The sequence below is a fragment of the Anser anser genome (assembly GCF_964211835.1).
Source record: "Anser anser genome assembly, chromosome: 3".
NCBI lineage: Eukaryota > Metazoa > Chordata > Aves > Anseriformes > Anatidae > Anser > Anser anser.
Genome location: NC_139722.1, coordinates 104,428,153 through 104,449,390, shown reverse-complemented (window position 1 = coordinate 104,449,390; position 21,238 = coordinate 104,428,153). Strand labels below are relative to the sequence as shown.

At 47.8% G+C, this 21,238-nt stretch overlaps 1 protein-coding gene across 6 annotated transcripts in view; it reads right to left on the bottom strand.

The window, feature by feature from the left end:
* The window catches only part of GALNT14 (polypeptide N-acetylgalactosaminyltransferase 14), a 75,345-nt gene that overhangs the window by 14,380 nt on the left and 39,727 nt on the right, over nucleotides 1–21,238 (bottom strand). For all 6 annotated transcript variants that reach the window (XM_083831245.1, XM_083831243.1, XM_083831241.1 and 3 more), the window contains 8 exons: nucleotides 20,711–20,809; nucleotides 14,498–14,565; nucleotides 12,685–12,750; nucleotides 10,677–10,798; nucleotides 6,900–6,987; nucleotides 6,127–6,211; nucleotides 5,250–5,353; nucleotides 979–1,105 (listed from right to left, as the gene is read on the bottom strand). In XM_083831245.1, coding sequence (XP_083687371.1) covers nucleotides 979–1,105; nucleotides 5,250–5,353; nucleotides 6,127–6,211; nucleotides 6,900–6,987; nucleotides 10,677–10,798; nucleotides 12,685–12,750; nucleotides 14,498–14,565; nucleotides 20,711–20,809 — 759 coding nt within the window. The remainder of the gene's footprint in view (nucleotides 1–978; nucleotides 1,106–5,249; nucleotides 5,354–6,126; nucleotides 6,212–6,899; nucleotides 6,988–10,676; nucleotides 10,799–12,684; nucleotides 12,751–14,497; nucleotides 14,566–20,710; nucleotides 20,810–21,238) is intronic.

Sequence of the window (21,238 nt, the reverse complement as noted above, 5' to 3'; positions counted from 1 at the left end):
CCCCTCCTGGCCCCCACGCTGTGTGGCTGGACATGTGTTAGGTATAACCGAGAGGTGTAATTTACACTCTCCAGTTTCACTGTCACACGCAAAGCATGAGGAAGCTGCAGAGAGCCCAAGACAGTGGCAACCCCGCTGCAAGTCCCTAGGCCCTCACAAATGCTGTTGGATCATTGAAACACCAGGAAATTCACTCTGAAACAAACACCTGGTGTGTGAGCACATACAAATGCTGTTTATCTGGGAAACAACCCTGTATTAAGTGCCCCCAGTGTCTTTCTCTGTCGTTTACTTAAAAGATAACCTTTAGTCTAGTGCTCAAAAAAAGGAGAAAATCCTTCCTGACTTTAACAGCTGCTCCCATCATCCTTTACCCTACCTCACCTTCTTTTTTCCAGGATCTTGGCCCATTTCAGCCACTCACTGCAGTACCCAATTTGGTCCCTGATCCTGGGTGTAAGGCCAGGACCCCTTCAGCTGGGATATCCTGGTAGCCCCCTCAGTGCTCCTCCAGTGAGGTGCAGCCCATCACCACTCCTGCTCAGTCACTCTGCTCTTTGCTGAAAGGCACCACGAACCATATTTTCTGGTTCTGCTAAGTCCCGCTCAGCCCCAAGCTAAGGCTACTGCATACTGGTAGACATGGCTGGCATCCTGACTTCAGTGCATTATAAACGTTTTCTTAAGACCTTAGCATCTAAAACATTTGTTGTTGTGGTAGCTAAGGCTCAGGGAGCTAAAGGGCTCGTCCCTTCATTTCTGTGGCAATGAAAGGAACCACATTAAGTATTCTACCTCTGTCATATTCTTGACACTATAGAAATCCTAAGGGAGACAGTTGTACCGGCCTGCTTTGGTTCAAGAAATCCATACCCATGGGTATGTCACAATTTTTCAACCAAACTTTCCTACTCGCCTCCCTGCAAGGGCAGCAGCTTGTTCTGCTTCACAAAAACAAAGCAAATCCAGAACACCCACTTGATGTATGTATTGGCGTTCCCCTCTGGAAAGACATATGGATGTTTCTTCCGGAAGACGTGTCCAACACGGCTGCAGGGGATGATTTCCAGGCTACCTCCACACATCCACACACGGAAAGAGATTTCTACAAGAGAGGCAGCTTCAGCATGTTGTGTTTCTGTCCTACAGCAGGCTGGATCTCAGTATTACCTCTCATTTCATCCTCTGCCACATTAAACCAGGGTAAATCAATTACTAGAGGGGCTTTCTTAGGCACAACTCCTGTCAAAGTGCATTTCAAAGCTTCTTGCGATCTGTTTGAAGTTAACACACTTGAAACCTGCCTATAGCACGGCAGGCTCTATCACGCTGGTGAGAGTGAGACATTGAGTAAGTCCCTTTACATGAATTCCTGCTCACAGCACAGAACCACCCATGCAGTGTTTTAATCATTTTTGTACTGGCCACTTCAGAGCTGTTTCCGTACAAGGGGCTGCCAAGTTCACCAAGAGAGGCCATGAGCTCTGCTTTTTAATGATGGCAGCGGTCATTATCTTTATGAAACTTTATGAACATTTATGTCCCCTCGAGCAGGACAACATGCCTGCAGCACAATCCACAATTGACACCAGGGCTCTTGACAGGGAGCTGGATGAAATTGCCAGCTCTGAGGTGGCACAGGCAGGCAGAGCAGCTGCTCTAAGGGGTCTGTCTGGTCCCAGCAGCTGTGAAGATATGAATCTGCAGCTGTATCATCAGACAGTCATGCTTAGACAGAACCAGCATGGGAAAGAAATTAAATAAAAAGGAAAGGCTTCTGCAGTTCTGTGCATCCTGTTTTATGATCTGTTGGCAGCATAGATCTATGTCTCTACTCCAAAACCACCAATTCCTTTTCACTGCTCCATCACATTTAACTACAAGAGTCAGGCAGAAGGACACCTGTTGCTTTGCCAGCTTGTGCCCCATGCACTGGCAGGCAGCAGGGGCCAGAGAAGGCTGGAGTGGGAAAGTATGACAGGAAGGAAAAGCATTTCTTTCCAGAATCCCCTTTCCTTCTTCCCTTGCTGTGCTTACAGGCATAAGCTGCCACAGTCCCATCACTTCTCTAAGTGCTGGGTATGACCAGTGTGGATATTGTGTTGTACTTTCCTCTCTGCTGGTATTTCTGCTTGGGCTGGGAGAGAAACCGTGACACACTACAACTGACCTGCACCTGATCCTAAGAAAGAGGTGAGCTGGGGTGATTTCCATGTGTTGTGAACTGGCGCTTGGGAGGCAGGGGATGCTAAGGAGCCCGAGCTCCCTGTGTCAGACATCACACTCCCTGCAGGTCCTACTCCAGCCCCAGCAGAGGCAAATAAAGCACAGGTTTCAGCAGGGAAGGCTGACCCATTGTAGTGAGTTTACGTGACAAGGTTTTGGTAGCAGGGGGCCATAGGGGTGGCTTCTGTGAGAAGGATCTAGAAGCTGCCCCATGTTTGGTAAGGGCCCCACTGCTGACCAGAGCTGAGCCAATAAGCGATGTTGTTTTGCGCCTCTGTGAGAGCATATTTAAGAAAGGGGAAAAAAAAATGCTGCCACACACTCAGCAGCTGGGAGAGTGAGAGGAGTGAGGAACAGCCTTGCAGGCGCCAAGGTCAGTGAAGAAGAAGGGGGAGAGGTGCTCCAGGCGCCGGAGCAGAAGTCCCCTGAGGCCTGTGGTGAGGACCATGGTGAAGCAGGCTGTCCCCCTGCAGCCCATGGAGTACCACGGTGGAGCAGGGTTCCACGCTGTGGCCCATGGAGGAGACCACGGTGGAGCAGGTGGACCTGCACTGATGGAGGCTGCGGCCTGTGGAAGACCCCTGCTGGAGCAGATTCCGGGCCGGAGCTGTAGCCTGTGGAGAGGAGACCACGCAGGAGCAGGTGACCTGGCAGGAGCTGCTGCCCGGGGGGGATCCAGGTTGGAGCAGTTTGTTCCTGGGGGATGGACCCCGTGGTACGGACCCATATCTGGAGCAGTTCTTGAAGAGCTGCTGCCTGTGGGCAGCCCACGCCGGATCAGTTCAGCAAGGACTGCATCCCGTGGGAGGGACCCCACAGCACAGGGGACGAGGGTGACCGAGAAGGAGTGGCGGCGAAGAAGTGCTATAGACTGACCATAACCCTCATTCCCTCGTTCCCCTGCTCTGCTCAGGGGGAGGAGGTGGAAGAGGGTGGATGGGGGGGAAGGTGCTTTTGGTTTCTTTTCTTTGTTTTTCACTTCTCTAGCTTGTTAGTAATAGGTAATAAATCTTACTATCTCCCTATGCTGAGTTCATTTTGCCTGTCACAATAATTACTGTGCAAGCTCCCTGTCCTTATCTCAACCCTTGAGCCCTTTTCATCGTATTTTCTCTCCATTCCTCTTTGAGGAGGGGGAGTGAGAGAGTGGTTATGGTGGAGCTCGGCCGCCCACCCCAGTAAAACCACCACACCCATGGACCCATCCATAGGAGCACACAAGCAAGGTCTCCAGACAGAGCTAAACACATCGGGAGGAAGAGAACCCAAGCGCCATCAAAGGCACAGCATGGGGCCAGCTGACTACAAGGGATGTCTCCTTGTGGGTGGCCTTTTGCAAGCCACCCCAGGAGAGATACGAGCAGTGTGAGCATGCTGATCAACCTGGCCTCTTGCTGATAGCTCTTCTTACATGCAGGCAGCTCTTCATGTTTTAGACCCAGTGCAGCTGTGAGATTTCCCTCTATTCTGTCAGAGACCTTTCAAGAAGCTTTTATGAAGCAGAGTGGTGCAGTATCTCCCTGTGCACTCAGCCAAGCCTGGCCTCCAGCCTCCACCGAGCAGTCTAGGACAAGGAACCACTTCTGAGAAGCTGTCAGATCTGGGATGGGTTCACCTGACCGGTAGAAATGGTGATGAACCAGCAGACATTGCGCATCAGCTCCTCTGGCACTGCTGCCAGCTGAGGTTTGCTCAAAGGATGGCTGTCAAGGTGCGATCTGGTGGGTCTTCCCCTCATGCCTAGAGGGCAGGCTGCTCTGGGACTATTTATGTCTCAGGAGCAGCCTGTGCTGGTTGCTGTTAGAGAGCAACAAACAGAGATGGACGGGGTCAGAGGCAGCACGTTTTCATTTCTAGTTGCCTTCTTAGATGCTTTGTTTGGGCCACTGGCTCCACAGAGGAGGTGGGAAGGCTGCAGTGCCTGCTTGGTTTTCTCAGTGGAGCAGATGCTTTGGGTCATACTGGTGGCTAGACACCCACCACAGAGAGAAAGTACGAGGGAGAGCAATCCAACTGAGCAATGAGATACAAATAAATAAAATATGCTGGAGGAAAAAGGAGTGTGAAACAAACAACAGTGCCAGGCAGTGGATGGGTTACTGCAAAGTGGCAGCATCTGTTCCTTTGGATGGCTGACAGCACTGCTATGTGTTAAGAAACAAGATTTTGCCTTCCTTGCTAGCCACACTCCCCAGAGGTATGAACTATTAGAGCCAGATTTGGATCTGCCTCCCTGCCATCAAGTGTCACCTCCTCCTTTCAGAGGCAGTCTATTGCTCTGACATGCAGCATCACTGCAGCTTCAGAGAGAACAGCCCAGCCTGATCCAGCTCTGCTTGACTCAGGGGACAAGGGACAGACTGCTACCTCTTTCATCTGCACCATCAAGTTTGTATACAGAAGCGTTCCTAATGTCCACCTGTCCTGTGATAACAGGCACAGGTGACTTAATTTAGGTAGGCTCTTAATCTTTTTCGTACACCTGATGTTGTGGGGGAGAGCCTGGCAGCCCTCAGCCAGCCAGCAACAGAGGATAAGAAGCCCTGATACCTTGCCACCAGTCTGCAACGTGAAAATGGAGCTACTGATGCAGGTACTCTGCAAATTCAGGGAGGTACTAAAGCCTTAATTCATGGCTTTGGAGTGTTAGCATTAGACATCACACATCATGCCTTTGCTTTATTCTTGAGAAAAAATAAGATGAGGAAGGCACAGGACAGTATGTGTGGTGCGCTCTCATCTGTTGGTAACACTAAAGATGAAAACTCTGCTGCTCAGGGCATTCCCCTATAGAACACCAAAGTAGCGTGGAAGGCAGGGGGTCCTAAGCACCAGCCACTGCTCAATTCCCACCTTTCATGGTTGTAGAACTCTTACTCACCTGAGACTACATGTTATGAATGTAACTGAGGGAAACTTTGCAGAGCACTTGAAGCCAAGTCCAAATTGGCATCGTAACCACCTGGCATAGCTCAGGAAAAAGAACCAACACCCCAAGGGTACAAAGAAGAAGGGTGACTCACCAAAGTTCTCCCCACCCCAGATGTCCATGGCGTTGTCGTACTTCCCCAGGTGGTTGAACCAGGCTTTGTTGATCACAAACAGCCCCCCGGCAATGATGGGCGTCCTGCAGGGTTGGGGAGGTAAGAGGGGACAGGCTCTCATTCAAATACTGCTGCAGCACCTGGTTGTACAGAAGAAACTCCTCCCTTTGCCTCTTCTTCCATCATCAGGACGTTATCCACGTATCTCCCTCCTCCCAAACACGGACAACATGGCTCAAAAAGCATCTAAACCTTTCTTTCAGCTGCCTCAGTATTTTGCTGTCAATCATAAATTGCCTGGCGCTTAATGACTGGCTAATGCACCCGTCAGCATAACTCCTACAAGCCCAAAGTTCACAGCCCTGATTGTAGGCTTCAGCATCAAAAATGCACTTAATGCTTGGGGGTTATTCACATGATGGTACTCACACAGGCTTTTTTTGCCTGGAGCCAGCCTATTCAGAACACAGTTCTGTGGAGGAGGAGAGGGCAGAGCCAATACAGATGGGCTTTTTAGAAGCGATCACTAGCTGTGTGATCTTTATTTCAAAACAGGTCTATTTTTCATTCTTTGAATTAGGTAAGAAAAGCTGCACTAAGGTGGCACTTGGGGGAGGGGAGGGCAGACCCAGGACAGCCAGTGAAAGCTCATGTTAATGCCAGCATCCTCAGGACAAGCAGGGCTTTGCTCTCCTGTAAGCTTCATGGGACCCTGAGCACCCCAGCACTGGGCCTTCTCCATGCCACCCATCCCAGCACTTCACGGCTGAGGGTACAGGCACCAGGGCTCAGTGTGAGACAAGCTGCCTGTCCTGCCCCACATTCCTTAGGTGCCTCTTTTCCCCTCTGGACTTACTTAATGGGTTTGGTAGGATCAAGTCGTTTGGCTTTCTGCTCTGGGGAGAGCTGCTCCCATTTGAAATGAAGGCTCCAGTCAAAACCTAAAACCAAAGTAGAGAAGTACCATGGGGAAATAAGAAATGGGTATGGATTAGCAGGAAATGTAATCCCTGAGGCTACAGAATCTATGTTGGATGAAGTATTTTCTCCACTTTTAAATGACTCAGGCCAACAGAGATAAAACTCTTGGGAGACAAGTCAAATGACTAATGCATTTCATACTGCATATGAAAGAGAAACAACACATCGCATTACCATTCCAAAGCCAAGCACTCCAAAAACAGGAAAAGTCAGAATTAAAGCTGCAGATGAAACCTTACCCTTGTAAGGTTTCCTCGTCTCCCCCCCATGCACACAGATACACTCTCTCATGGATACTGCACACTACAAATAGCACAGGCACAAAGGCATACTAATAAACTCTAGAGTTGTGTCCACCATTTGATGTCTGGACATCCCCAATCTCCTCAGCAGCTGGGCTTTCAGTGCTGCAAAGGGTGGCTTTGACACAACCCTATATCCTAATCGATTGTTTTTTTCCATTGTAGCAAACACCCATCCTCATGCCACACCTGTCTATCTCTAAGTCAGCCTTAAAAGAGCCCAGGGAGCACTAAGGAGTGCTAATGCACCTTTTGCAAGGTAGCTGGAGGGAGCAGTGCAGAGACGCTAGCAGCTTGGGCTGGTACACGCTCACACTACAGGATGGGGCCCATGGTGCTCACTCACCACCTCTGAGGTCCGAGGAAGCCGCCACATAGGCAAAAGTGTCCAAGTTGATGATGTCGATAACAGGGCTGACCACCCGGGTTGGATCCTGGAAAGCAGAAACAGAACGACCCATGACTTCAGCTCACACCATTCAGCAACTGACCAAGGGATGGCTCAAACTCCTGGATCCATCCAGCAGGGGGAAACTTTCATGTTGTTTATGCTTCTCATGGACAAGTGCCCGTTGCTGTCTCCGCCGCCGCCGTCACATCAGGTCAGCCCAGGAATTAATGAGAGCAGCACCAAAGGGCAGAGGAGCCCAGGGACATGCCACCAAGACAGGCTGGGCAGGTGAGCACCTGAGCGAAGGACTGTGCACTGCTGGACCACCAAACTCACTTCCCTTTCTGACTCTTGCTTTACCCACAGACTCCCCCTCCTCAGACTTGGTGTGTGCTCAGCGCCCAACTTAGCAGCAAAACCTCAGCTGGATGCAAACCTGTCTGCTTTTTGCACATTCGTCAGGGTATTCCCTTTTCACCTCCCTTAAATGCATTTAATTGAATTTCAAAAGTCAAACGACAAACAGGCATTTGAAATGACAGAGTGAAAACACAGCTGGTTAAGTAGTGCAACCACATTTTCAATATACAAATTAGGGGGATACAGTTATAGTTTTGCCAAAGGTGTGAAAGGGTTAAAACAAAGAGAGCCAAGTTGTTTTAAATAGTTGGTGGTGATTTGATTAACATCTTGTTATGGGCAAAGAGATTATACAAACAATTATGAACAAAAACAGGAGGAAGAGACTCTGACAGCTTTTGCTGGTCTCTTATCTCCCTTTTCCTTTTCAAAAATCTCAAACTCCAATTATAGCTCAAACTTCAAGATTTCACCCTCGCCAGATGAAATCTTTTTTCACAGCCATGAGGAGAAAAGCATCTGAGCACACACAGTCTTCCTCTCCCACTCTGAAAAGGTTTTGTTTCAGAAATTCCTCCTAACAAAAAAGTACTTGAGTGCAGCTAGAGGAAGCAGCAACTGAATGCCATGAGCTGTGCTGGGGAGTTGGGCTAGAGATCAGGTTTTCCAAATAAGCATTACAAAACTTGGCAAAACTTCTCACAAAAAAGTCCCCTTTACCTTTTGGCTATCTAAAATACTGCAAAGGTTTGATTTTCAGCAGTATGACCTTTTCTGTGCCTCACTCTCCCTGCCATATAATGAGGACATTTATATTTACTCAGCTTTCATGAAGGTGTCTCTGACCCTCAAATGAAAAGCACTGCACATACAGGAGCGCAGTACTGTTGCTATTATTTATTTTGGGTTAAGCACCAGATCTTAATATAGGCAGCCTCACCTTTGTGGTTTTCATTTTTTCAAGATGGGATATGTTCCCATGCCACGGCATGCTAGTATCTACAACACCCGAATCATCAGACCTCTTTCACATGAAAATCTCAGAAACCTGAGAATTTCTCCAAGACATAGTTCAAAAACAAAACAAAAAAATTACCATTATTATGAAACTAAACCAGCAGCACAAAACTCTAAAAATGGTCCTAAACTCAAGCAATGTGTTTTAACATAAAAAAGACCTTGAGTCCAGCTTGTCTCCCAGCTTTATGTCAGTCATGCATTCCTTCTAATGGTCAACAAAAAGGGCAAGACGAGATGGTAAAGTTGCTCTTCACCTGCCTCCCCCACCCCAGGACAGCACCAAATTGGGGGGGGGGGGACTGGACATGGGAATTCATCATCCACTGCTTCATCCCATCAGCATTAGCAAATTCAATTTTGGGGCAAGCTCATTGATTCATGACATAAAACCATCGTACACTCAATTAGAGTTTTAGGAAGTTATTCAGTCAAAATGTGACGTTAATGGCTTTAGATATATTTGTTTCCTAAGTAAAAACAAAAGAGCATGTGCCCCCACACTCACAATCATCCAGTCACAAACATGTTTTTGCACAACAGGCATCATTGCTGTGGCTCCTCTGGACACGCACCATCCTGGACGCAGCCCCGTGGACCCTCACAGAGGGCACGCACACCTCTCTGCCACCCTACCCTCTCACTCGTTCCCAGGCTCTCTCTCCCCTCTGGCTCACTGCCATGTCCACACGCTGGGTGCACACTGCCTGCGTGTGAAAGGCAGCACAGGTCTTGGTGGGACACCATCAGCAGCCAGGAGAGCTCAGCACAGGGTTTGAGGTGCACCTACATGAGGGTACATGGTGGTGCACATGGGCTCCTGCATCTTCCGTCATGGGAAACTGCAGAAAGATGCTTTGCCCAAGAAAGAAAATGCAAATCAACATGCAAGGTGGCTCACAAGAGCATCGGCTTGCTTCCGCTGCTGGCTTGCTTCAAATCACCAGAAGCCAAACAGACTCTTTCTACCTGTAGCACAGTAAGAAAATGCTTCTGCCACAAGGCTAATCCTCATCGGAGTCCGGCTCTTGAGCACAGCCTGAAGGTGTCAGCAGTAACATCTCTTACAGCTCACTGATCAATATTTTAACCCCGACAGAAAGGACAGGTACAGTGGGACTGGGCAGGAGGAAACTAAGCACCTGCTGCCCCTGTCCAGCTGCATTTGTGAGCAGTTAAAAATCAAACAAGCAGGACTAAAAGGAAGAAAAGAGCATTTTCAGAAACACTCCCTGTGCTGGCCTGCCTTCCTGAGCTGCCTCTCAGATCCACGATGCCATCACTGCTGCCACAAAGCATCAAAACTTCTGCAGAGATTCTGCACGTGGCGTCTACATTCAACCACCCCACAGGCGTTGAACACGGGGCACATTTCCAGAGCCATGTGAGAAAGCAGCTCTGCCTGCTTTTAAGTGTGGTTTCACAGCTCACATTCTCATAATTTCACAGGAGCTGCAATTGATAACACAAAACTACCACTTTCATTACATTGCCATTTACTAGCAGCACTGTGGGCCAACCTTCAAACCAAGGCTGGGACCTCTCTGGTGCTCTGGGTGCCAGCAGCACCAACTCCCCTTGTCCACCAAGAGGTCCTAACCTGGTGCTGCCTAGGTTTCTCCGGAACCCAGCGCCTTGGCTTCTTTCCTTCCTTTACCTCTTTGCTCCTCAGCTGCCCCTATTTCAACATAATTCGCTAATTGTAAAATTAGTGAGTAGCAAATACCAGCAATCAGGAGCAAGAGGTAGAGTAGCAGTGGGGGAATGAGGTACAGCAGAGGGAACCTGCATCCACACTGGGCACCCTCTGCCATCCCCCCAGGTCACCAGCACAGGACTCCAGCTAACGCGAGTGACAAGGCGCTGCTGAGAGCCTCCATGCACATATGTCTGGCCAGCATTTACACCAGTGAAAGGTGAGTGTCATTGTCTGCTCTGAAATCAGCAGAATTTAAATCCTATTAAATCAATTTATTAGTGGTTAATTTGCATGAAATTAAATTCGGCCCCTATTCAAGGAGGCATCACTCCTTTAAATCATCGGCACTGAGCATTTTATATAAGCCTAATTAAAAAGTCTGCTGGAGCACTGCCCAGTTATTCCCCTTTCAATGCTCAACCCACGCTTGCCAAGTAACAGCCCTACTGCCCCAGGAGACACCTCGTCCCACTGGACCACACTCTCTCCCACTTGCCTGCTGGGTGGAAGACCTAAAAAAGACACTTTGCACCCCAAAAGATCATCACTTTCTTATGCAGATGCCTGCATGCAGCTGGTCACCCAATGGTGATGATGGCTGTTAGGACAAAAGAGGGAATGAACATCAGCAACACATCCCCTAAGGGAGCACTCACCTCTTTAATGCGCTGCAGAAGTGGAAGTAGCCAGTCCTTATTCACCTCACAGTGACTGTCTAGGAAGGTCAGGACTCCTGCTTGTGCCACATCCGCCCCTTGGATTCGGGACCGGATCAGACCTGCTCCGGGAAACACCACATCAGCTGCCACCAAGGTGTCTCGGTAATATCCCCCTGCAGCTTTTCAGAGGCTCGTCACACACCCCATGGGCTTTGACCCACCCAAAACCCATTCAGATAAAACATGGTTCAGGTTCATCACCCCCTTCCCAGCACTGCAAGCCACGCCAACTGTTTTCCAAGGTCATCAAAGCAAATAAATGGCTCTACCTAGATTAACGATTTATGGCACCTATGCCAACCCTTAATTTGTGTAATTATTCCCTCTGTTACCTTCTGGGGCAAAAACAGGACTCAAAATGCTTACCATTGCAGGTAATAAATCTAACTCTTACTCTTGCAGGTAATAAATCTAACATAGATGCAACGTGTTAGATGCTAACAGCATTCATAATATCCCCAGGAGACAGAAGGGAACCTAAACACATCTTTCACCTGCCCAGCACCACATACGCTTGCATGGGGTGAAGCCAATTCCTCAGTAAGACCATGGCTTCCAGTGCCCCCAGTCCCCAAATGGAATCCCAACAGCTCTTAGCAGAGAGCTGAGGTTGGAACCATTTCGGGCCAGCGTTACACCTTTCTTGGCCTGCCAGCTTGGGCACTGCTGACCTGCAGCTCAACAGGAACATATTTTCTACCAAGGAAAACAAGGGGACAGTCAGCTGGACAGACAGGAAGACACACAGGATGCTCAAGGGAAGAAGAATGAAGGCGAAACAGAGGTAATGCAAGATAGCAGCAAATATAAAGAGATATAAGGTTGGCAAGGAACATGCCATGCAGAAGGAGGTCACTAGCTTTCATATCAAAATTTCCTAAAGCGAAGGGACCAAGGAACAGCCATTGAGCAGGAGGGAGGGGGACAGGGAGAACAAAGCCTAGAGCAATCCCACATCTTCCCAGGTCATCTCCTGCAACACAAGTTGTCCCCATGTTGCTCTCTCCAGCATCTATGATCTTGTGGGTAGCCAGGGCCTACTGCATCACCTCTCCCCAAATCCTGGCAGGTCCTGAGGGAGACAGCGTCAGTGATGTACTAAGTGGAGTAAGCCCTTCAGGCTGGGTTCCCAAATCCTGATTCCTTTATGCAGTACTAATACCTCCAGGTCTATCCAGTATTGGCAAAGAGCATATAAGCCCATTAGCACATATCCCAGTCGCACAGGAAAGAAATGTGTGAAGGAGGTGCAAACCTGTGGAGACCTCCATTCCCTCCTGCTAATGCAGGCTTGTACATCCAGGTGGTGATGCCACCCTGACACCATTCCTGCAGAGCTGAAACTTTCAGGAGAAAGCACACAGACAAGCCCTCTCTGCTCCTCAGTCTCCCCAACCCAATACACATGACTTTGATTTTCAGTATGGGAAAACTTTTTCTGGTTTTGTTTGCCTAATACTGCAAAGCAGGACTTGAAAATACCCATTCAGACTATAGGGTTGAACGGGAAAATGTCTCAAAAGGTTGCAAGCAGTAGCCCAATAGGGTATATATAAAGCCCATCTTGATCTTTAAAATATAATTAATTACATTTAAAAAAAAATCCAGAGCAGCAGCAAGAGCAGTTCTCATCTCTTTCATTAGATCAAACATCTTCAAAAAGAAAACCCAAGGCTTTGTTTTGCCCGTTCTAATTTTACGGCTAATAAGCTACAGCAGAGCTGCCTTGGCTATATTAATAGACCCATCTTTTTGGGGGAGAGAGGGTAGAATCCATTTAAGTTCCCAGCCCTCTATCATGTCTCCCTTTATCATTACTTTACCAGGGCTCTATTGGTGCACTCCCTCCGCTACCCTCCCCACCACCACCTGCTCCATCACTCTCACGCCTCCCAAAATCTGCGTTCCCCACCACTTGTATGGGCCCAGGGCACCTGGCTCTTACCTTCACGCTGTCTGTTCCGCAGGCATTTCACCTTGGGCAGCTTGGCCAACAAGCGGCAGTCGTCAGCTTTGGAAGCAAAGAGGAAATCAATGTCACCTGGCAGCACTCAGGTGGCCACAGAAATAGTCCAGGGAAAAATTTGGAGCAGGGAGGGGACCCTGCTGCGGTGTGACCAGTCAGGTGGTGCACAGTGGTTTTACCCTTCAGCTTATCACAACAGACAGAGCAGCAGTTATCACAAAAGCAGTGTAAACCCAGGGCATTTACACCAGGAATAGTTGAATTGCACTATAAAGTCAGTGTAGAAGAAGAGTTCTGGCCTTTTGTACATTAATGCAAATGACTATTTGGGGGAACTGCAGAGCATCATATAAGCCTGTGGTGGGGCAGGAAGCTCCTGAGGTGACCTGCATCAACCCTCCCAGCCTGACTTTCCCTCAGCGAGCAGGAGGAGGACAGAGCATGAGCTGGACTAGATGCATTAGCAAGAACATCCAGCACAGCCCCTTTTCCTGCACGTGCCCATCCTACCACCTCCACAGCCTCAAGTGCATGTGCCTCTACCGTGATCCCTCCTTCCAGCCCCTGCCTGTGCATGCTCCTCTGAACATATTCATCCTGGTTCAGCAATCTTTGCTTATAGACATATCATCATACCAGTACTTCCCCACAACTTATATGTGGAGCTGAGGTTATCTGTGTGCACCAGGGGAGCAAAGGTGGCAGAAGTTTGCTATGTATACATGATGGAAAGTTGCTGGGAATAGCAGGAACCCGTGAGCATGTGCCATCTGTGTGCAGAACAACTGCGTCCCAGTGAATAAAAGGTCAAAAAGTTGGGCTCAATGATCCTCGTGGGTCCCTTCCAACTCAGGGTACTCTAAGGGGCTGACAGATGTGAGAAAAGAGATGCCACTGGGACTGAGATAAAAGCACCAATTGCTTGGAGTGGGTTGCAGGGAAAAGCTGACCATATGTTTAAAACATATTATGCAAATGTATGCATTTTTATGTAAATATACGCAGATTATATTCCAGGAGGCTCAGACTGTCACAAGAAAGAAGAAGGGGCCAGATGTAAGACAGCTGAGAAGTGCTGGTTTTGAGCAGCCAAGAGTTCCCAGACTTGCCTCGCCTGGCCTCCAGTGCACTGGAGTGGCTCCCAAGCTCACTGCAATCCCTGCAACCCCCTTTCCTGGTTTTGGTGACTCCCAATCCAGGCAGCAATGCCAGAGAGACAGTCAAGAATTGGATGTGCTGTGAAATCTGCCCCTAGCATCCTCCAAGGCAGTGCCTATTTATAATGTCCAAGAGCAAGGTGTATATATACCTTTCTCTTTAAAACAAACAAACTATCTGGCTTGTTTTTCACATTTCCTAGTAAATACTTATATTTTGCAGCTCCTTGAAATGTGAGTGCCATGGACCACTCAGTCTAGGTGTAGTTTTTTATTCTTTTTATGCCTAAGACAGACTTTTTGAGCACTTACTCTTTGCACCTGCATCTTCCACTAGCTAGCTCATTGTACCAGGTAAGATCTTTACCTGGGGACAACCAGGGCCATTCCCTGAGAGCCCTCAGGGCTTCAGCTATGGAATTCTGCTGAAGATTGGACCTACTGATTTCACTCAAGTCATCCTATCAACCAGGGGAAAGTGGCAGGAGGATGTGGGCTGTGTCACATACAGTGCTATAGATGATGCATTTCAGAAATCGGCAACTCATGCAGGAATCCCTATACCTATTCCACTCCTGTTTACATTTGTGACAATCAATGAGTGGTTTCTGGTTAACACAGAAAGGATCACTTACGATCATCGCTGAAGTCATCCACCAGTATGATTTCATGGACAAGGTGCACTGGGGTGCGGTTCAGCACACTAAAGAACAAAGAGAAAAAATCTGTGACAGTGCTTGACCAACTCAACAACCCAGCAAACAGGGTTAGAAAAACCTGGGAACCAGTCGCTGCAAAAGCACAACCGGACTTGTATTTCCATAAAGGGTATATGAGAGAAGACCAAGAAACCGGTCTCCCACCCCATATCCAGCAGTGCCCAGGTATCAGCTCTCTGCAGCCTGACCCAAGAGCTGAGCACCTGATATTCTCGGGAAATAGGCGAGATTCACCCTTACCGCATTTGTGAGCAAAAGCAGAGCAGCCCATAAAGCCTGGAGGAAGAGGCTTCAGCAATCTGTACGGTGCACAAAGTTTCCTTTCCGTCACCCTTCCACCTCTCCTGGGGCTAATGACATGGTATCCACTGCCAGCAGGGCCAACACAGAGAAAATTACTCAGCTAAAACCCGTCATTACAAAGCTCACAGCTGTGGCAGGACGACTGTTTTTATCAGTGAGCTGATTGTGCTTCAAAAGCTACAGAGAGGATAAGAGCAGGTTGTTGCCTGCCTATTTGATAAAATAAAGAGGCTGGATGACATGGCCCACAGCTCCCCCCAGGGGTACAGCCACTAGGAAATGTGTCTGAAAGCCACAATCTCCTCTTAATTACAACACCAAGGTGGTTCTCTGTATTATTGAAATGGCTGGACCTGTTCTTTCCCTCCCTCACACAGCACAGAGGTCAGCAGAACTACACATAGATACGTATAATCCTGCCCCAACAGAGGGTCAAGGCTGACTTCTTGAAGCAGAACCCTCAGGGCTTGGGTCAGCTGTCCTGGTGCTGTCCCCTCCCAGCTTCTCGTGCACCCCCAGCCTCCTCACTGGCAGGGCACTATGAGAAGCTGACACGTCCTTGACTTAGCGTAAGCATTGCTCAGCAAGAACTAAAACATCAGTGAGTTATCAACATTATTTTTCTCCTAAATCCAAAACACAGCACCACATCAGCCACTATGAAGAAAATTAACCCTATCTCATATGAAACCAAGATGATATCCACCCATTATTCCAAACCATTTGCATCATGCTCAGGTGTCGTGCATTCTAATACATCCCAATTAATCACCACAATTTTTACTGTCTTTTACGTGTATGTTCACACAGATATCATTCCTTTAGTCTATGGGTCTTTGCTTCAAAATATCTGTTGAGTTCATTTTGTCCATGGCTTTGGGCTCCTTCTGTCGTAACAGTCCTTCAGGGCAAGAGAGATGGTGCATGGTATTGGATTGTTGCATGCTGAAGCCAGCTCTGGTTTCAACACTGCTTTATTTGTCCAGTCCTATCATTGCTGCACTTTGCTTGGTTCCATCAAAATTCATTCTTCATTAGTTTGGATGACTTTTACTGTAAGACCACTGATATAGCAGTGATGGCATACAGCACTATATAAATATAGCAATTGCCACCATAAAATACAATTCATGGACTATTCTTACCCCAAATCAAATCCCCTTGAGGTACACATCAGACTTCCCCATCCTTCTAAATTACCCACCAAGTGCACCCAGGTCCTTGACAGTAGTTTTTAGGAGGAAATTCTTCCCTCAAAGGGTGATGATGAACTGGAAAGGTTGCCCAGACAGGTTGTAGATGCCCCATCCCTGGAGTTGTTCAAGGCCAGGTTGGACGAGGCCCTGGGAAGCCTGCTCTAGGGGAAGGTGTCCCTGCCCATTGCAGGGGGGTTGGAACTAGACCGTCAAGGTCTCTTCCAACTTAAGCCATTCTATGGTTCTGTGACTCCTAAAAATGCAGAAAATGTTTTCAGGGAGCAGTTCTGACACTCTGACAGAAGTCAGCATTTTTTGGTCATCACCTGGAATACTAGTTGCATTGCAGAAGTGACTTGTGGACATTGATCCTCAGGAACCCGTTAATTCTCTCCATTGCACCATACTGAGATTTGTTGGGGGAAAAACAGGGGAGTGCAAAGAAGCAAGAGTGCAAAGGGGAGAGAGCTCAAGAGAGTGAGAAGGGGGAGGTTAAGAAAGAAAAAAGAGGGAGAGGGGGACAGAAGGAGAGAGAAGGAGAGAAAGAGAAAGAGAGAGATGAATCCTTTGGGAGTATAATAGGGGATTGCAGGGGCCAAGGGTCCCAATTATCAGGATCAGAATGAGAGCAAGAAGAAAAAACGTTCACCAAAATGAACTGCTTCGACAACTCAAAACGGCTAATTATGTAGAAAGTGAGACATCACACCAAGAATAATCATAATGAGCTTTGATTACACTGTGGCTTTTGCATTTCATTCTTTCAAATACCCACCGTGCTTTTTGAAATTCAAGAGTTCTCTTATGTTAACATCAAAAGGTAAAAGTGCTTATGGGGCTGTATACTTAGTAACCATGAGAGATGATTAGCAAAATAAAAAAGTCCAAGGCTTAAGCAAAAAAAAAAAAGTCAGCCCAAAGTGCTAATTATAGAGTTTCTGAGCAACACCTGGCTTGTTTTAGCTCCTTTAATCAGACTCATTTCAGTTATGACACAGGCCCTACACAATGCCAACACGCTGCCAGAGGAAGGAGGTGCGTGGCTTTGTTATTTCCCTGTCTCAGGAGGGCCAGGGTACAGGCAAGGCGGCTGCACATGGATAAGGAGCAAGGTGCTGGTGGCACAGGACATCACTCCTTTTTCTTTCAAGTGCTGGGAAAATGAAAGGTGTGGTATTCTACCTGCTAATTAAGGATCTGAATATTTGATGCAGTACTCACAGTACTCGCAAAAGGACTTTTGCCAAAGTATGTGCATTGGTTTGCCAGTATGAGGGAAATAATTATGCCTCCCTATTCCTGCTCTGTGGCCTCCCGTTGCAAATCGGAGCAATAAATAGATGAATAAATAGATTTGCTCAGCAGAGGAAATGAGACTGTAACCTGTGGAGGGGTGCCACCATATTTCTCGGCAATGTTTGCGGCTGATGGGGTTCACCTCTTCAATTGCCACTCAGGGGGAGGACAGTGCGGTGGAGGCTCAGCATTTCCCTCTGAGGGGAACACCAGTACTGTGGAAAGGTACAAGGTGGAAAGAGAGGGAAGGAGAAGAGAAAACTGAAAATTTTCCCTAAAAGTCACTTCCGTATTGCTTCTTCTCTCCCTTGTTCCTCCCAGGGTTTATCCACACAGTGCCACCCCATGGTGCTAGAGGGTCACCACCTTTAACACACTGAGCCTCAGAGCTGGAAACAGGTGAAACTGAACACTGGTGCATAATAAGAAACTTGCCCAAGGTCACTCCAGTAGTGCCTGGCTCAAAGAAAGAATCTAGCGGCAGTTTCTGAAAATCAGATGTGCCACTTTGCTATTCACCACCTCCTTCTCTCTTTTTTAAGACACCCAGTCCCTACTACCTGGACACTTTCACAAGCAGAGTTGTATACACATTTATAAGCGCTGACTAAATTATTTGCAGAATTTGGGCATACCATTAATTTAGCTTTTTTTTTTTTTGTCTTCTTCCAACTGGCAAATGGTCAGAGAAATGACCATGGAACCTTTTATTTCATTCATTATTCCACACAGCCCGCTAGTTTTTCTCAGTAGTTTGAACGACACATACTGCTCATCAACAAAACGCTGCAAATGTTTGCAATGTGACTGGTGTAAGGGTTGCCTCAGGGGCCACCTACTAGCGTCCCTGCTTCACGGGGCAGAGCACTTGCATGCTTACCAAGAGCCAAGGCCAACTACAGAGCTTCCAGCTCTATCTGAGCACACGGTGAGCTTTCAGGCTTTCAAGCCTGAAATAGCAACATTCCTCCTGCTCAGTTTCTCTTTACACACAGTCCTGTGAGAAGTGTTCCCTTAGCAGGACTGGTGCCCCGTCTCCCTTTGGTTTAGACAAGCCCAGCAATCTCCCTTTGCACCATTTCTTGCTCCTGCAACTGAGGTTTATAGACAGTATTCATTGCGCAGCAAGGATGGAAAACCTAACTTGCCGAGGAAATCAGATTTGTAACCCCAAATTCTTCTACCAGCCACAGACAAATCAGCTCCCTGTTTCTCAGCCCATCCACCTCCCACCTGGGTTATACTACGAATGCGCCATGCTCTGCCCATGGGGATGTACCGATGAGAATGGGGTAGATGAGGGCCTCTTTAATCGCTGCTGTGCTCAAAGTGTTTTGAGATACTTGGTCACAAGCTGCTCCAAAAGGCACAAAATAGTGTCAGGAGGACACTGCTTTTACTGGCCAATGGACAATGATCCATGTTATTACAGCCACCGCGGGATGGAATTATCTGGAAGACCTCATTAAACTAAGCATTTACTTCTGACAAATCAGTCAGAAGGCGCAGCAACTTAATGCACAGAGGCTGAAGAGGCAGATGAACTCTCAACTGGGTCCAAACACAGACAGGGAGATGGCACTGCAAGTAAAATCACGGCCAGAGAGGAGCAGGGCAGGAGCCACATCACCAGCAAGACTTGCCACCAAGGGCTGGTGGGCCTAGGGTTGGTAGGGTCAAAGCAAACCTCTGAGTGTGGCAACCAGGAGGAAAACATCAAACCCTGCTCCTGAGAGATCATATCCAAACCACAGGGACCAGAAGAAGTCCCTGGCCGGATCAGGGGAGTGTAGGATGGCAGCCATGGGAGAGGCAGGGGGGATCCAGGCATAAGGTCTAACATCACTCCTGACCATATCTGCCAGAACAGTCAGGTGCCAAGATGTGGGGAGATACGTGACTAAAGTCTGTCTGTGCTTCACACATTATAAATGCTCTAGAGGATTGTTCTTAGCTTTGCCTCACCATCCTTGTTACAGTGGTTTTTGGAGGATGGTAACCCCACGCAGGGCACCATAAAGGTAAAAGAGAAGGTCCAGCATGAAGGAGCTGGTACACAGCATAAAGTGTCAGAGTTATTCACACCCAAAATCCACACACCCTAGGACAGAGAAAGCAGTGATAGATAATTAAGTGTGAAGTGAATGAGATGGGATTGGGCAGGGAACCATAAAGCAAAGCAGGAATTCAATTTCAGGACTGTCTAACTCACTTGTGGCACTGGGTATGCTCACTTGAGGAAGAATGCTATTTCTAGAGGAGCATTGAGGATCTATGTGATGGCAAACAGGGCACAGCTGAAGTCTCCCCCTTGCCAGCAACCCAGTCTGACCAGTGCAGATGATGGCAGGGGCTCCCTGGGAAAGTCATGGTTTAACTGACAACTGTCCTGCAGGCTGGACTGCTTTCACATTGAACCCAGCTAACTTTCCTCCCCAAGGGCAAACAAGAGCTGCCCCTGGGCATCTACAGAAGCTTGGATTCTATGGCCTGACTTGCTGCTAGCAAAGCCTTCACTGCATGGGCATGAAACACACCTGCAAAACATTTATTATTGGCAGACAGCAGAGAACACACCAGCTTTCTATAGAGGAAGCCACTAGCCAAAACCTGGAGACAGGTCTCAAACAGGTCTCTTTGAGACCTCTCAAAGATAAACCTCGTTAAATCTTCCCACAAGAGAGTTCTCATCAAGGCATACACTGGGATTAAATGCTGATTTTAAAAATCTGTGGTGAAAATGAAGCCTTTACTCTATCCACTACAGCAAAACCCAGACAAGAACACACTGACAAATGAAAGAATGGCCACATGCCCAAAGCACTCCAAAGCCAGAAGAGCAAAGAAACTATCATTGAAAATCTCATCTGTGCGCACTCCGTTAGGGCTTCTCAATTAGCAAGCCTTTCTGGCATTTGATATGTCACTGGAGAAGCTCAAGCAGCGATACCAGAGCAGACATCCGCAAAATAATAGACCTCTCTAGACACTGGGGACAACACAGAGCCGAGCACTGGGACCCAGCTGAATTTAAAAGCTGTTACCCCAGGCTGTGTGTAATCTCTTGCCTTTACCTCAAGAGTGCCCAGTGCTAGAACCTGCAAAGAGAGCACAGCTACTTGCTTCCTGAGCATCTCACTGTAAAACCTGCTTTTCAGAGACCAGATTGCACTCTAATTTCTCCTGGTAATTGTTTCAGATCATAGCTGGTTGGTCCAGACACTTTACTGCAGTGAGTGCAAACACATTCTGCCTTTATTCACAAAGACCTCAAGTCTGCTCACTTTTTCTAAAAGCACTTACAAATATGCTCCAATAGACAGGGAGCTCTTACCTCCGAATGGTCCTCAGCAGGGTAGACCTGGCCTCATTGTGGAAGGTGATGATGATGCTGGTTGGCGGGAGATCCTGGTGATAGCGCAGGGTCAAACACCTGGGGAGAGAAAGAGAAAAAGGGCATTCAGGTGCTGAAGTTCAAGGTGGGAGCAGAGGTTAACACAAGCATTAACACAAGCCATTAACACTACTTTAAAAAAAAATAACAAAAAAAAAGTTTTTCTGCATCTGTGCATCTGCATGAATCTTTTTTGAAGGAGTCCAGAAACCGTAAAGCAAGTCACTGAGGATTAAAGCAGGAAAAAAAAATTATTATTAGGAAGGGATGAGAAAGGAGCCACTCAGCTTGCAACCCTTCTCTAACCATTTCTTCCCATCTGGCGTGCTCTCTTGGAGCCATTAGGCTCCAACGCTCACAGGCAGTAGGAACACATCCTTCACACAAAAGGTGAGGCCTTCTTGCAGAAGATCAGCTGCAATTATACCCTGTCTCAGTGGTTTCGTGAGCTTCACAGGGATTTGCGTT